Source organism: Falco rusticolus, chromosome 2 (genome assembly GCF_015220075.1).
Source record: "Falco rusticolus isolate bFalRus1 chromosome 2, bFalRus1.pri, whole genome shotgun sequence".
In the NCBI taxonomy this organism is placed as follows: Eukaryota; Metazoa; Chordata; class Aves; order Falconiformes; family Falconidae; genus Falco; species Falco rusticolus.
This window is the reverse complement of record NC_051188.1, coordinates 110,576,300-110,591,001: the sequence shown is the minus strand read 5'-3', so window position 1 is coordinate 110,591,001 and position 14,702 is coordinate 110,576,300. Positions and strand designations below refer to the sequence as shown.

At 41.1% G+C, this 14,702-nt stretch overlaps 1 protein-coding gene and 1 long non-coding RNA gene across 5 annotated transcripts in view; one reads left to right on the top strand and one right to left on the bottom strand.

Moving 5' to 3' along the window:
• Positions 1-1,360: 1,360 nt before the first annotated feature.
• LOC119143574 lies at positions 1,361-14,652 on the bottom strand. 3 transcript variants are annotated; one of them, XR_005102738.1, is made up of 3 exons: positions 14,420-14,652; positions 13,344-13,469; positions 1,361-4,195 (listed from the first exon to the last, which is right to left on the bottom strand). It is a non-coding gene; the product is annotated as an uncharacterized LOC119143574 (long non-coding RNA). The 3 variants fall into 3 exon arrangements; XR_005102739.1 differs by lacking the exon at positions 13,344-13,469; XR_005102740.1 differs by lacking the exons at positions 13,344-13,469; positions 14,420-14,652 and adding an exon at positions 13,982-14,200.
• GBE1 (1,4-alpha-glucan branching enzyme 1) overlaps positions 14,246-14,702 on the top strand; it is a 167,222-nt gene continuing 166,765 nt past the window's right edge. Inside the window, exon 1 of one of the 2 annotated variants that reach the window (XM_037377955.1) lies at positions 14,246-14,451. In XM_037377955.1, the coding sequence (XP_037233852.1) occupies positions 14,348-14,451 (104 nt within the window). In that variant the 5' untranslated portion in view covers positions 14,246-14,347. The remainder of the gene's footprint in view (positions 14,452-14,702) is intronic. The other variant, XM_037377956.1, reaches the window with a different exon arrangement.

Genomic DNA, 14,702 nt, shown 5'->3' with positions numbered 1-14,702 from the left:
CTTCTATGTACTGCTCCTCCAAACATGACTACATTCTGAATGCACTGCTTTTGATTTTTAAATAGCTCACACAGCTATAACCTCTGCATATTATAACTGTGGATGACAGTATTATATTTACATTCAGATACCATATTTTTGGAGGATTTTTTTTTTTCTTAACTATCCAGGCTTACAATGTAAGACAAAAGAAATTAAAGGCTTTGTTGAATCTTCTCTAATGTAACAGAAAGTTATCAGAGAAGACTTTATACTTTTTACTAATAGAGCTAATATACAATGCAAAAGACTTTTTTGAAAAGAATGAAGAGAATAAAGCTAATCAAACCTCTTTCAGTTAATATGCAAACTTGCACTCAAAGCAGTACGTAAAATATATTAACCTGAAAGGCACAAAGTACCTGATTCAAATTTGTAATAAAGACTTGTTTTCATGTTTCTCAGTATTGAACAGGTTATAAAATGAGTGTAATTCACTACAGAAATAAACAGAACGTACCTCAGTTCCCCACTATTGTGTTAGTGTTGAAAGAGGTCTTGCTGTTTATGAAAAATTGGTCCCCAACATACAAATCAAATCATGTGAACAAACAGGACAGATGCTAAAAGCTGAAATACTTCAGTTTATTCTAAACATGAAAAACTAGGCAAGACACCTGACTAATGTTTTAAGTCGAATCTGCAAAACATTTCTAGATTTAAGAAAAACAGTAGACAACTGGTGATAGTTGGTTTTTTTTTTTTTTTTAATAGGAATATGTATACTTCATTCTATAGAAAGGAAAATAGAAAAACAAGAAACAACATACAAGCATTATTTTCCTGTTGTTGGTAGTGTTGGGTTTTTTTACAGTTATGAATACCCATGCTTCATTTTACAGAGAAGGAATGAGTCCTTGTGCAACTCCTTACAAAACCAGGGAAATATTTTGATGACACTTGTATCTCGTATTCCACAGTCCTGTCCCTTTACCAACATGCAATGAGATCATGGAGAAACCATAAAGCCTGTCTCATCCATCAGCATGGGGCTCAATTTTCTTCTGTGTAACTTTAAATTCCTTTATGGATATCAATGCCACATGACTTACTGTAAAAAAAAAAAAACAAAAAAAACCCCCAAAACAACACAACCCCCACAAGAAAAAAAACCAAAACAAAAAAAAAACCTACAGAAAAAAATCATATTAAAACAAAAAAAAAGCTGGACAAGTGATAAGAGAAGATAAACATGAAAGCAAATAAAGCAAGAGAAAAAACTAAAAAAGTATTAATTTTGGCAATTACAAATTTAATGAAGGCAGTAGTTATAAAAACAGAGCGGGCATAAAAATTGCTAACACATGAAAATAACACTGGCAAAATTAGCCGAAACGTTTTTTTTCAAGCAATGTATTACAAGTGAAACATGGAGCTCTGGAGAAGTCTTCATGTAAATCTTATTCAGAGCTGCAAATGACCCAGCATTTTAGACATAAATAGGAAAAATCATAGTGTTAATAACTTGTAGTAGTGCTAGAGTGGTTTCAACATACCAGAGTATATATTTTTGGCAAGCACAGAGATTAAAAGCAAGTCTGTTCATTTAAAAATACAAAAAATATAGATGGTATTTCATAGTGTTAAGAAAAAGATAAGAAGCAAACACTTGGTCTTGCTTTTTCCTCACTTTCAGGTTGTCTAATATATGCCCTCATTAGTTAGCCCTTTTAAATGTTAGGTATATTGGATGACTTAAGACAGATTGATATTCACTGTGAGTGTCTTTTAATGGTATGATTGGAGAAAATATTTTATTGTAGAGGAGGTTATGTTCCTTGAGAACTCGAGGTTTCCTGGATGACAGGAACATACTAATAGTTCACAGAAATTAGATGTACATACAAAAATCAAGCCATTAAAGATGTAAGTATATTTTGAAATGACAACTGATTAAAAAATAAAGGAATAAACAGAACACAGAACTAAGAAGGATAAAGACATTTTTGGCATTATGTAACCTATATGATATGAATACAGAGAAAATTTTAGTGGATACTGCTAAATTATGTGCTTTTCAGTCAGACACGCAAGTAATTTAAAGTAAGAGAAGCTAAAACATCCTATGTAAAATCACATAGGTAATACTTGCCCTTAAGTTCTGCAGAGGAAGATTATTTGTTCACAGGATGATGATCCTGATTTAGAGAATGACTCAGCTCCCAGGATGGAAACCTTTGTGGGTTTTTCTTGTGCATGTGTTGAAACAGATGACAACATAGGAGTTACTCAGGAGACAGCTGAAGGAGCGCATAGGTCAAGAAGCAACAGATAATTCATGAACTGTAAGAGCAATTCAGTATTTTAACTGTGTGCAGCTAAACCAGTGGAAGGAGGAGATAGAACAAATAATTCTAATAATTCAGACAATGTTCTCATGAATGAAGAAATATCTTCATTTAAATAAATAAATGTCTTTACTGCAACTGGTATAAGAGCCAGGTAATGACCATCAGAAAAAATGTCAGGGGAGGCCTTAGTGTGGTTTGTCAGACTAAGTTTTAATGGGGGTAATACATGAAAGACTTTTGAAAGTATTCCTTCATTATAGTGTACTAATACAGTTGGTATTTGACTACTGCTCACCTGACTAACCAGAGAAAGTGAACTGTACCACTGATAAAAAAAAAAAAAAGTTAAATTTATAGAAGGTTGATATTAAGGCACAAATATATAACACTAATTTTGCCTAGAATACCGTGTTACTAGAGTCAGTGATGACACAAAGTAAATGGCAGATGTGTTCCAGGGACTCAGTATACCCACTAGTCCACATATTGTCATCTATCCTACTACAATAATTCATATTTCAGATTCTTTGAGGAAAAAAACTTGGAATTAAACAAGACATAAAATTATTTGTAATTTTTCACCACAACAGAGCATTTTGAATACTTAAGTATTTCTACAGCATATTTATCTAAGAACAGTTGGTTAATGTTAAAAGAATAGCATACAATCAGCTGATTTGCTAATGGCCCCAACAGTCATGGATATAAGGCTTTTCATAGCCTGTGTCAGAATTGTAACATTAATTTTGGCAAATCCTGAAAAACAGAACAAATTGGAAGAGATACTGGACTCAAGTTTTTTATATTGTATATTGACAAATTACTAAATTGCAGGCAGACTGCAAAATGGGCCTTTGTACTGCAACATTATAAATGTTCATGATGTCTTCCATTTATAGATGCTTTCCTTCAGTAGCTAAATGACAAATTTGAACTTAATGATGCAATGACCTCCAGTTTATACAGCTTCGCTGACTATGTATTTCAGCAAAACTACTATGAATTTGAAAAATCAACCACTGCTCTCTAACCTGTCTTCTGGATTTTCCACTAAGGAATCACAGTTTTATATTGCTGAAACTACTGATTTTAGTAGAGTTAATGTTTGTATAATAGTGGAATAAAATTGCAGAGGATGGCAGATACCTGCTGAGAGCCCTGGAGTAAAGATATTGTGCAAAATTCAAACTAGCTGGGAATCAATGAGTGGGAAGCAGATGGTGTAGGGAAAAGGTTTAAAATATAACACTAAATGTACCCAAGCCTGAGGACTTGGAGCCCTCCAACATGACCATCGTTGCTGTTCTTGTGAAGACCTCAGGGGCTGATGACTGGTCACAAAGCAAGCCCTCTCCCTCTGCACCAGGAATACTTAAACTGCCAACCTCAGGGCCTAGAGGCACACTGGAAAGGTGACCATAATGTAAGAAAAGTTAGGCTTTTCTACATTAAACAGATAATTTTGACTGTTAGAATATTTACTGGACTAATTCTTAGTGCTATGTATATGGTATAGTACATAACATTTTCAGTGTAGCAAATCAGTAGAGAAGGTGGACAACCCCTTCTGTGAAGCCTTCCAGTATGTTAGTGAGCAACTAACCCTCTGCAAAACCTTTTGTAGGTGGAAGCCTATAGTCATCTCAGAAGACCAGGAATGCAGCAGGTGTGAATTCCTGTGTCCTGGCAGGTATCTTATTTACAGTAAAATCAATGAGTTTTGGTCAGCTCAGGTGATTCAGGATCACTAATGGTCTGATGAAAGCAGAGAAACAGTAATTACATTGCTCTGTGATCTGGTTGCGACTCACTCCAGGCAAGCCTTGCCTGGGTAAATGGCAGTCTCTGTGATGCAGTTTGAAAATCTGAAAGAAAGAGAAAATAGATGGCAGTCAGAGAAAGCTGGTGATAGGTGGACACTGGATGGAAGCCCAAAGTTTGTTGGTACTTGTTTTAAAAACCACTGATCATATTCCTTGGTGATCAGAGATCTCTGTCTCTGCTTCTTTCTTTTGACCCAGCTGAGTACAGGCTTTGCTTTTATTACGGCTTATCTGTATAGGACAAAATGAGGTACACCTACAGGGGAATAAAGGAAGAAGAAAACCACATTCAACCCCTTGCTAGACATGCCCACTCTACTCCTAGAAACATCCATCCTCCTCTCCTTTCTGGAAGAAATTGCTGAGCTGAGGGAATGGCATACTAATCAGGGACTAAGTCTTTGAGGTTCAGATTCTTGCAAATCTGTCAGCTCCTGCAGTAGCAACTGCCTACTATTAGTGGATGTGTAACACTGAGCTTTAAAAGGAAGACCAGAATTTGAAAGATTGTATCATCTGGATGATCACAAGCCAGAAGAAAGCAGAGATGTATTAGAAGCAGAAAAAAGTTGTCAGGCTTCTGTTCAAAAGTATTGTACACAGTAGAGATGCACAAGCTTTGAATTAAGACCAGGGTACATTTAAAGAGCTGTAGAGGATGTCCAGGACACAAAAATGCATTTAGCTTTACAGCCTATAGATACTGGCACAGTATGGAATGAGCTAGCAACCTGTATGAAAGAAGAAGTGATCTAGGGAACACTAAATAACAATGAACAAGAAAAACAAACAAAAAAATCTATGAGAGTGTATGACTTAGCAACTGTAAAAACTTATTTTTGTCAGCATTTACTCTCAAATATTCTTCTTTGGTAAAAGTGGAAAAAGGGAGGTGACAAAAGAGGCAGAAAAAGTAGTCCATACATGTATACAGTGGTAGGAAATAGTGTAGTAAGGGAACAGTCAGACCCAGCACAAACACACACATGGAAATGTGAGAAAACTGGGGAAGAGATGTAGTACTAGGACAGTATTTCCAACTACCCCCTACCAGATCACTAACTGAAGACTGGCATATGAAAAAAGGCAATTAATTGCTTACACCTCACATTTACAAACAACAAAGTACAACCTGATCATTGGGGATGGCCTGCTGTCCTGGTGGAACTATAGGACAAGCGGAAAAATGAAGAGCCTGGATGTTGCCTGAGAAGATAATATAATGCAAAAAGACTCGAATACCTGGCACGGGTTGTGATCTGTGCGGTTCAGAAGGCTATTCTGAATAAGCAGGCAGAGGAAGCAAATGAAGTGCTTAACAAAGAAGCTGAATGATCAACCAGGAGAAACCAGAACCACTCTGAGAAGTGTTGACTTCTGGTGCACAATGCCCTGCTGCAGGAGCTGATCACACAAATGTGAGAAATACCTGCACTGAGTGTCTGGTTAAATCAGACGGGGCAGTGATATCAACCATTTCTTGAGTAGGATTCGGTGACTGAATCCAACATCCAGGGAGAATTTTGAGACATAAACAAAAGGCTCAAAGAGACGTCAGAAAGGAAGAGTGTTTGAAACTGAGGAATGCTGACTGAGTGCCATCAGCCCTTAAACCTCTCTAATGGAACTGGGATCACATTAACTTGGAAACCCAAAAGTTATCCGCATATTGCAATTAATATCTTAAGATGAAAAATTGCATATAATTGTAAAGATTGCTATTTGAATTAAACTATAAATGTTTAGCTCTTTTTTACAAAGAAGAGATGGAATCAAAGCAAAACAAAAACAGACAGGGGAATTACTAAAGTTATCTAATAATAGGAGGTAAACTTTCTTACTAGATAGTTTACCATTAGATAGATACCATTACTATGTACTTCAACTTAAAGTAATCAGGAAACAGAAATGCAGCTAATTATCCTGGATATCCTCACAAACTCATACAGAGGGAGGTGCTGTAGCCTGAATAACTAACATAACTATTAATAATAATATTTGCTTATTTTATCTTCCACAGATAGCACAGTATAAGCAATCCCTTCCAAATGTATGCATTGTAAGCTGCATATTGCTTCGTTTACTGCATATTTTTATTATGATACATGCATATAGGAAAAGTGAAAGTCATATTACTTTTATTTTAACTCAAATGCCATGGCTAAGTTTAAAAACAAGAGCAAAATACAAACCTAGGTAATAAGAGACAAAGGATCCAACCTAAAGGATTCACCTCCAAGCAAGAGAAAATCTGTTTCTCTGTGTGAAGACAGACGTACTTCTTGCTAACCTATGAATATCTATATTCCTAACAAAAATGTGTCTCTGTGCATGGATGCACATTTATCTTGTATGAAGCTTTCTATCTTTACAAAATACAGAATTTTGAGTGCTCTAGGAAGAAAAGGTGAATCATCAAGGTATAAAAATATTTCCTATGGAAAACTGTGTTGCGTTCAATACAATACCTACAGCAATGAATTGCCTATCTGTAAGTGTAGCTCTGTACCATTGGGACTGTGAAGACTGCGCCTTCACTTACTGAACTGGGGATATTTTAAAGACATGTAGAAAATGGTGGAAATCAGGAGTCCCTAAGCTGACCGGGTAACAAAATGTTACTTATGTTTATAATACAAAACTGTACTTAATTATTCAACTAGAGCTAATCAGGTAACTTTGGAGATCTATTACTATAGCATTTCTGAGATCAGAGGTGTGCACATATGAAGATGGATTATTGAACATGATAGATGTTCTTCATAGTATCTTTAGGCATATTCCAGAAAAACAACACCTCAAGACATGCATTACATATGTAAGGATATTAGTTTTCAATGTTTTGACAATTGCTTAGATCAGAATATGACCAAGATGTGATTATGAAATTGCTCCAGTCACTGTGTCATTGTAGGATTTGCTTATGTTCAATATACATCCAGAAATGATAGTGAACTATCTCACTGTGCAACACACCCAGTGATAGGCACACATGCAATGTAAAGATACAAATTACATCATTACCTTGAAAGTAAGACCATGGTTTCCAACATCTACAGAAACCTGAATTTAGCTTTACACCCTACAGTTGTAATTTTAGTTGTTTATACCAGCTTTGGTGTTTTTACAATGGTTATATATCATTATATGCTTAAGACCCTTAAGTGTTACCATCACACAAGACCACACAGGAAAAAATGGTCATTTTCAAGAGCCACCATTCAGCCCTGTTAAAAAGCTTTGAGTCATCACAGAGTTTGCAACATTTCTGCTGGACTCACGTAATGACTAGCCTGTGTTAAGCAGACCATCTACCAAAAAGGGTAATTTTACCCCTGTACATGTGATTTTTTTGCCATTGTCATTGCTTGCCTAGCGCCCAAGTGACTATTGCTAAACCCATGTGAGCTTGTGTCTGTGAGTACCACTGGGAGAAAGGATCTGACAGGCCTGGGCAGTCCCTGCATGACCAACAGCATCCTTAACGTCAACTACATCTGGGAAAGCCTGTTGTGTGGTTGTCAGATTTCAGCTGAGAACCTAAAAACTGAGGAGTGAACATCAGGCTGTGTGTGGCAGATTGTCGTTAACACATATGCCCCCATCTGCCCAAGGAAGACTTTGTCAGCCTTAGGACCCAGAGGCATACCAGGAAGGGGGGGCATGACAGTAAAAGAAAATGCATAGGTGCTAGAAAGCTTTCTTTATAACAAGTTAAATTGCACTATTAATGAGGGTGGGGTTTTTCCCATATTAATCAGATAATTTCAACAATTATACTGTTAAAATATTTACTGGATTCACAGTAAATTCCTAGTTCTATATATGGCGTTCTCTTCTGCCTACAGCAAGATTTTGAACATAGCACTAAGGATCTTGTCCCTGTCTTTCTGTTCATTCAAAACACTACTGGTCACACCTGAGAACTGATTCGGGCAATTCCCACCGACTGCCATCAAAAACTAAACCACAATTAATACTGCCAGGACCTAAAAGACTGTCTGCGGAAACCATTTTGGACTTCCAAAAGCTCTGCATTTCACACATGATTTGCACTGGATTCATCTGCTTTTACTGTGGTGAACCCAGTGCACACTAAAATTCATGAATGTGACTTAGGTACTATGCTGCTTTTTGAAAACTAAAATAGTCCTACACATACTAATGGATTTATATTGACAGAGCTGTCAGAGCATTAGCAATATGCATCTCCTCCTTTCTTCTCACCTCACTTGACCTCCCCCCGGATTAGATGTGTTACCCTCCAAACCAATACCTGGCAACCTCACTTTCTTTTCTGAGTAAAAGGCCAGACAGCCTAAATGCCCACAGTGTTTCAGGGAGGAATGTGAGACCACGCAACCAGCCTTGAAGAAACCTCCTAGGTAAGATAATTTCTCAGAGATTTTAGGAAAGACCTGCCAACGAACAAGAAAGCAAAACTGCTGCTGAAGCGGTGGTGGTTAATTCTTAATTTGAAGTGTATTGGATATAAACCATACAATATTTGGCTAGTATTAATCAGCTGTTTAATACCAACAGATTGTTACAGAAGCCCACTGCAGTAATTGTGGGCACGTTCCTCTGGGACAACTATTCTGGAGAGCTCAAGCTACTTATTTGCTAAGTGTTAGAGAGAAACACACATTGGTAAGACAGTGGTGAGTTACCAACTATTGTGGGTATGGCATTAAGGAGAGAATCCCAAATGTTTTATGTTCTTCCCCCAAGACATAAACACGTATGTAAATACCAGGAATCAGCAGTATTGGCAGCTGCAGAAGGTTGGTACTATTGGCAGTAATCACTTTTGAGCAATACATATACAAGGCACAAATACAACAGAGTATATACATCCAAAAATATTACAATATTCCTAAAGCTTTTCTGTATTTTGTGTCTGTAAAGTGCTTCACAAATTCTTACTTGAAACTAAAGAGTTTCTGCTAAATTAAATCCTTTTTTTAGTGAGGCTCAGGCATTTTCACAACAAATACTGTTCTACATCTGCTGATATTTAATTGGTATCACACTTTGAAGTGTCTTGATTACTGTGTAAATAACTGAAAGATATTTACATGTTTTTGATACTCTGTTATACAAAATAAGGACACCAAATCATAATAATACTGCAATATTGTGAACACAAGAAGCAGCCATTATCTAGGGCATTCAGGTTGTTGGAATGTGTTTTCGTTTTGGTCTGAATGGTAAGTGCAAATGGCATTCCCATTAGCTGCCCTTACTGGAATTTGACAACCCTGAAACTGGCTTTTTAGTATTTCAGATAGTACACTAATTTTGATTTTTAAAGATGTGTTGTTATTTAAAGCTCCTGATACCATGCCAGGGCAGAGGTAAGACCTTAGAAGACAGCCTCAGTGAACAGCCTCCATTTCTTAAAAGACTCAAATCAAAAAATGAAACCCCCAAACCTATAAACTAATTAACAGATGTACTAATGGATTCTTGGAATGTTTGCTGCAGTTTTTAAGGATATGTGCTTTGTTCTTCATATGTAATCACATAATTGAATCCTTGCTGGAAGTGCAGTTTTAATTATGGAACTGTTACATGCTGCTGAGGTCTAGCTCTGGCAGCAGCTGTGCAACACTGACCATTTTTTTTCTCCTATGTATCTCACCTTGGAGAATCCAAAGATAGGGATAAGTAGCTTGTTTAATCTCCATTCCCCATGTTTGACCTGTCTCAGAAGACTACCAAGATAAACGATTTTTTTTTTTTTAAGGGGGGCATTTGTATTGGATCTGGATGACAACTATGCAACTAGTTCCTTATGGATTCTTGAACAAATAATAGGGGTAAGTGTGGCTGGCCAATGTGGCAAGATAAACTAGTTTTCCTTCAAATTTCGAGCTCCATTGTGTGTTACGTGTTTAACTTGCAGTAATCAGTCCAAAGGTGGGAAGCTGCAAAGTGTACTGTAACATGCTCAGATGTCTGACATCTTTATAAAGGACATAGGGAATACTTCAAGAATCCATTCTTCTGGAATAATGATACACAGTTTTTTTTGAACAGCCACCTCTGTCCACAGGAACACCTTTTCTTGATAGTGCCCACTGTGGGATCCAGTACAAGTACAGGGGAAACCTTGTGTTCCTGTGTGTCTCAGTCCTTGGTTGTGGACTGCTTCTCATCTTTGACATCAAAAGGTGCAATGGCAATAAAAAATGCATACATCTTCTCACATGTAAGCAAGCAAAGTGGGCCAACCACACCTAGATCTAAGAAGGCTTTCAGGAAAAGGAACTGGGAGGAGTTGGGAACATACAAAGGACATGCCTTGTGCCTTGTCACTTTGAGAAATTGGTAATTCTTACATGTTCTCAGCAGCAGAGTTAAAAATATTTTGCTGTCTTTGGTACCTGCTATGTCTTCTCAGATGGATGAAACTAAGAGTCTATGGACTGCCCTCAGCTAAAATGGAGCACAGCTGATGAAATAGGTTAATGAGTACTTTGTGGTATTTGGGACCACACTGTAGTGTCCAGGGATGGATGTTTGTGATGCCCCATTTACGCCTATATTGGAATAAAAACTGGGCATACATCACCCTTGTCCATTGGACTCTTTCTCTCCCTGTAGGCTCGAAGATAACTCCAGAAAACCCTCACCATATACTGGGCAATCCCAGAACCGGTATGGCAGGAACCACACTGTAACTCATGTATGAACTAGCTATTTATCTCACACCTGTGGGATTGGGTCAGCCTAGAAAGTAGCAGTAGTGCATAACAGCTGTAGTGCAGAATCCTGTACCCCAAAGATGACTGACAGGTCTGGAAGTGTCTTACAGAGCCAGGTCAGGACCAGGGTCCAAGTCTGCTCTGAGCCACTTGGTTTAGAAGCACCTGGAGCTCAGGAACTGGCTCCGCAAGAGCCACAGACCACGTAGATCCATTCTAGCTGAGATAGAAATCGTCACTGTTGATAGGGGAGAATATGAACCAGTGCCTTAAAGAAAAAAAAAAAATTCCTAACCCAGGTCCTACAGTTTAGCATCTCTGTTATCTTTTGCAAAATAAATGCAAAATATTAGTGAATCAAAATGGAGGCACTGCATGACAAGAGTAGCCATTTTTCTCCTTATTCAATGCCTTCCAGATCTTGAATGTTCTTTAATGCAAAACTTTTATTTCTATTTGAACTTTGCATATTAAAAAACCCCTAAATTGATATTATAATAATTGTAACTAAACAGTTCCTGCTCAGCATTTCTATGCAACATTTTAAAATATACATAACTTAAGCATGAGCATCCTTTGAAAACCTGGAGCAGATTGATACACTTCAGCCTCAGTGGTAACTGAGTGTCAGACACACGGCTTAGACTTCACTCCTATATGATCCACTGCTGTCCCGCAGAAGAGCAGTTACTGCAGTCCTCCTCTTCCTACTTCTGCTGGCAGCAGCAGCTGCCAGCTTTGTATCGATCTCTGACAAATGCACAAAGATGCATTCAGCTGTTGGGACAATATTCATTGTTTGAACTGCCATTTTTGCCTCCAGGTAGAGGACTAAATGGCAGTCTCCTGAAAGCCAGTCTCGGCTTTTGAGTCTCAGCTAGATCATGGTGTAACGGATGATCACAACAATATATGCCTTAGTATCTTTGAGTTACTGGTGACAAAGCAGGCAAATAAAATCATGCTCAAGTTGTAAACTGGAACATGAGTAGATAAAAATGATGTGGTTATCAATTTCCCAGTTCACAGAGTGTTAAATGTAGCATTTGGGCTTTTTCTATTATAGGGACAGGGCCTGTTTGCAGAGTTTAACTTCCTGAAGTTCAAGGTTGCTTGGATGTGAGGCTGAATACTATGTCATTTCAACTGGAAATCTCCCAAAGGTTAAAAAGGAGTCCCTGTCTTTCAGAACCCAAAAGTCACAGATATATTCCTACTGTTTACACAATTGCTAATGCTGATTTATAAATCTCTCTACTTTGTTTATGCCAAACAGGTAAAAATGATGCTGCAAACTTGCTTGAGCTTCCTGACAACGAAGACAACCAAAGAGACTGTGCTATGAGTGAAGCTCTTGTTTCCTAGGTTTGTGAATCACAGTGAATTGCTCTCCTACCTCCACTTCAACAGCAGGCGAACTCTCCAGTACCAAATACCTGGAAGCCCCAAAGTAGCAGCACAGGTAACACGTAACTATTGTAAAACCCCAATTTCCTGGCTCTTGATAAGCAGCTGGAATTTCTCCCCTTTTAGTTTGCCAGATTAGTTAACTGTGAGAATGAGTGACACATTCGCAAAAGAACATGATACACACAGTTTGCAATTAGCAAGAATAAGATGGCAAGAGTTGTTAAATTTTGGTTTAGCACAGGCACTGAAAGCACTGCCATGCAGGAAGTTTTGAGAAGCACCTGTAATTTTAAAAACAGGTTCTCAGTCTCAAGTGAGCCTGAAGAAATGGTAGACACTGGGGAAAAAAATAATCCTGATCTATCGCAGCTTTCAATAAGGAAGCAAAAACCACTTGGGGCTCCTGCTGTGGCAACTGCTATAGCAAACACTATGAGCATTGCCCTACACATTCTTCGGACTGGGAATACTTGTTGCACTCCATAAGGAAAAAAAAGGACAAAAGTACTTGGATTTTTGTATGCGTAGTTAGAAACTGCTTGAAGGAAGGAAATAGTTAAACATATATTGTTGATGAAACAAATAATTATGGAAAATCTCACGTAGCCAGTGTTGAATAAAGTAATAAATGAATTGCTGGTGTTCATTACATGCTGTGCTGTTAGTTATCTGGCAGACAGGAAGGCAAAGCAGTGCTAAAATTCAGAGGAAGCTAAGATAGGGGAGATGAGCTACAAACTGAGGATAAAAATTTAAGAGACGGTTGTGGAAATGAGGAAAAGTATCTAGGAGCTAAAAAGTTTATAAACCCTGGCTGAAAAGCATTCAAAAGAGGCCTCTAAATAAACGTTCTCACTACATGTCTAAACAAAGCAAAATTGCTGGACCTTAAATAAAAGTGCTTAAATGCTGGCCTAGAGGCATGGTCAGGCTAGTGATTAGTTGCCTTGGATATTTGGTGGCCTATCCAAAAACCAGACATGCTGATATTAGGTCAAAAACTTCCACAGCAATCTACCTGTGCTATTCAGCATTTAGAGCTACATCAGGATCAGCTGAATTAATCTTACTTTGTTTAGGATTCGTTATGTGTCCGGTACAGCGACATTTTGCTGTTCGGACACGGTGTTTATGAGAACTCATGGATGCCCCCGGAGTCTTGTTTTGCTGAGCTCGTCTGTGAGCACGCCAGCACCCTACGAAACAGTCCAGAAATTTATTCCAGCACTCATGATGACACCAAATCTGGCGGGAGGGGAGGGGGGAGGGGAAGGGGGGGTGGGGGGGGTGATGTGTTTTTTTGTTATTTTTGCGTGTGTGTGCGTGTGGGAACGCAGAGTTCCCCCGGCAGCAGACACACTGACAAAAGACATCAAAGTGGCACTAAGAAAACAAACCGGGGACCGCCGAGCGGCGGCAGACACCCCCTCCTGCCGGCCCTTGCCCTGCCCAGCCCGGGGGCTCGGCTCCCACCGCCACCTCCTCCCCGCCGTACCGCCGGCGCGCAGCTCGCCCCTCACCCCCGCCCAGCCTCTCAGACCCGCACTCCGGGCCGCCGCCCGGGGCCCCGCGGCGAAGGCCCCGGCGCTCCCTCCCTCCCCCCAGGGGCGGCTCCGCCAGCGCCGCGGCTCCGGCCCGGCCCGCCCGCGCCGGCACCCCGCGCCGTTCGGAGAAGGGCTTTTTTACCACCCCCCTGCGCGCTACCAACCCCTGCGGGCAAAGCCGGGGCAGCGACACCAAATCGCTCGCTCGTCCGCGCCGAGGGGAGGCAGCGTGCCCCCGATCCGCTCGCCCCTCGGCTCCCGCAGCCCCCTCGGTACACCGACACCGCCGCCACGGGTGCTGCGGGGGGGGGTGGGGGTGGCGGGGGCACCGCGGCGCGGCCCGGGCGGCTGGCACGGCGGGCGGGGAGGGGCGGTGGAGGCGGCCGCCTCCCGGCCCCGGCGGGCTGCCCCGGCCGGTGGGCGGCGCCGGGCGGTGAGAGGCAGGGGGCGCCTCGCCCGCCCTCCCCGGCCCCCCTCCCCGAGTGTATATAGCGGCGGCGCGGCACGGCGCGGATCCCGCGGCGGGCAAGATGGCGGCCGCCACCTGCACGCAGTCCCCGCAGCCGGTGAAGCTGCCGCAGCTGCTGGAGCGGGACCCCTACCTGGCCCCCTTCGAGTCGGACTTCCAGCGCAGGTACCGCCCCGCCCCGGCCCGCCCGCCGGCGGCCTAGGCCTGTGCCGCGGGGAGGGGAGCGCCTCCTCGGCAGGGCGAGGGGCGGCGGGCGAGCAGGCGGCGACCGCCCGCCTCTGGGGGCGCCGGGGCGGGCGGGGGGAGCGGCGGGGCGGGCGGTGTCCCCTCCCCCTCCCTCCTCTCCCCTCCCCGTCGCGGCGGGGGCCGTCCCTCAGCCAGCGCCGGGGCGGCTCCGCTTCCCGCCCCGGTGGCGG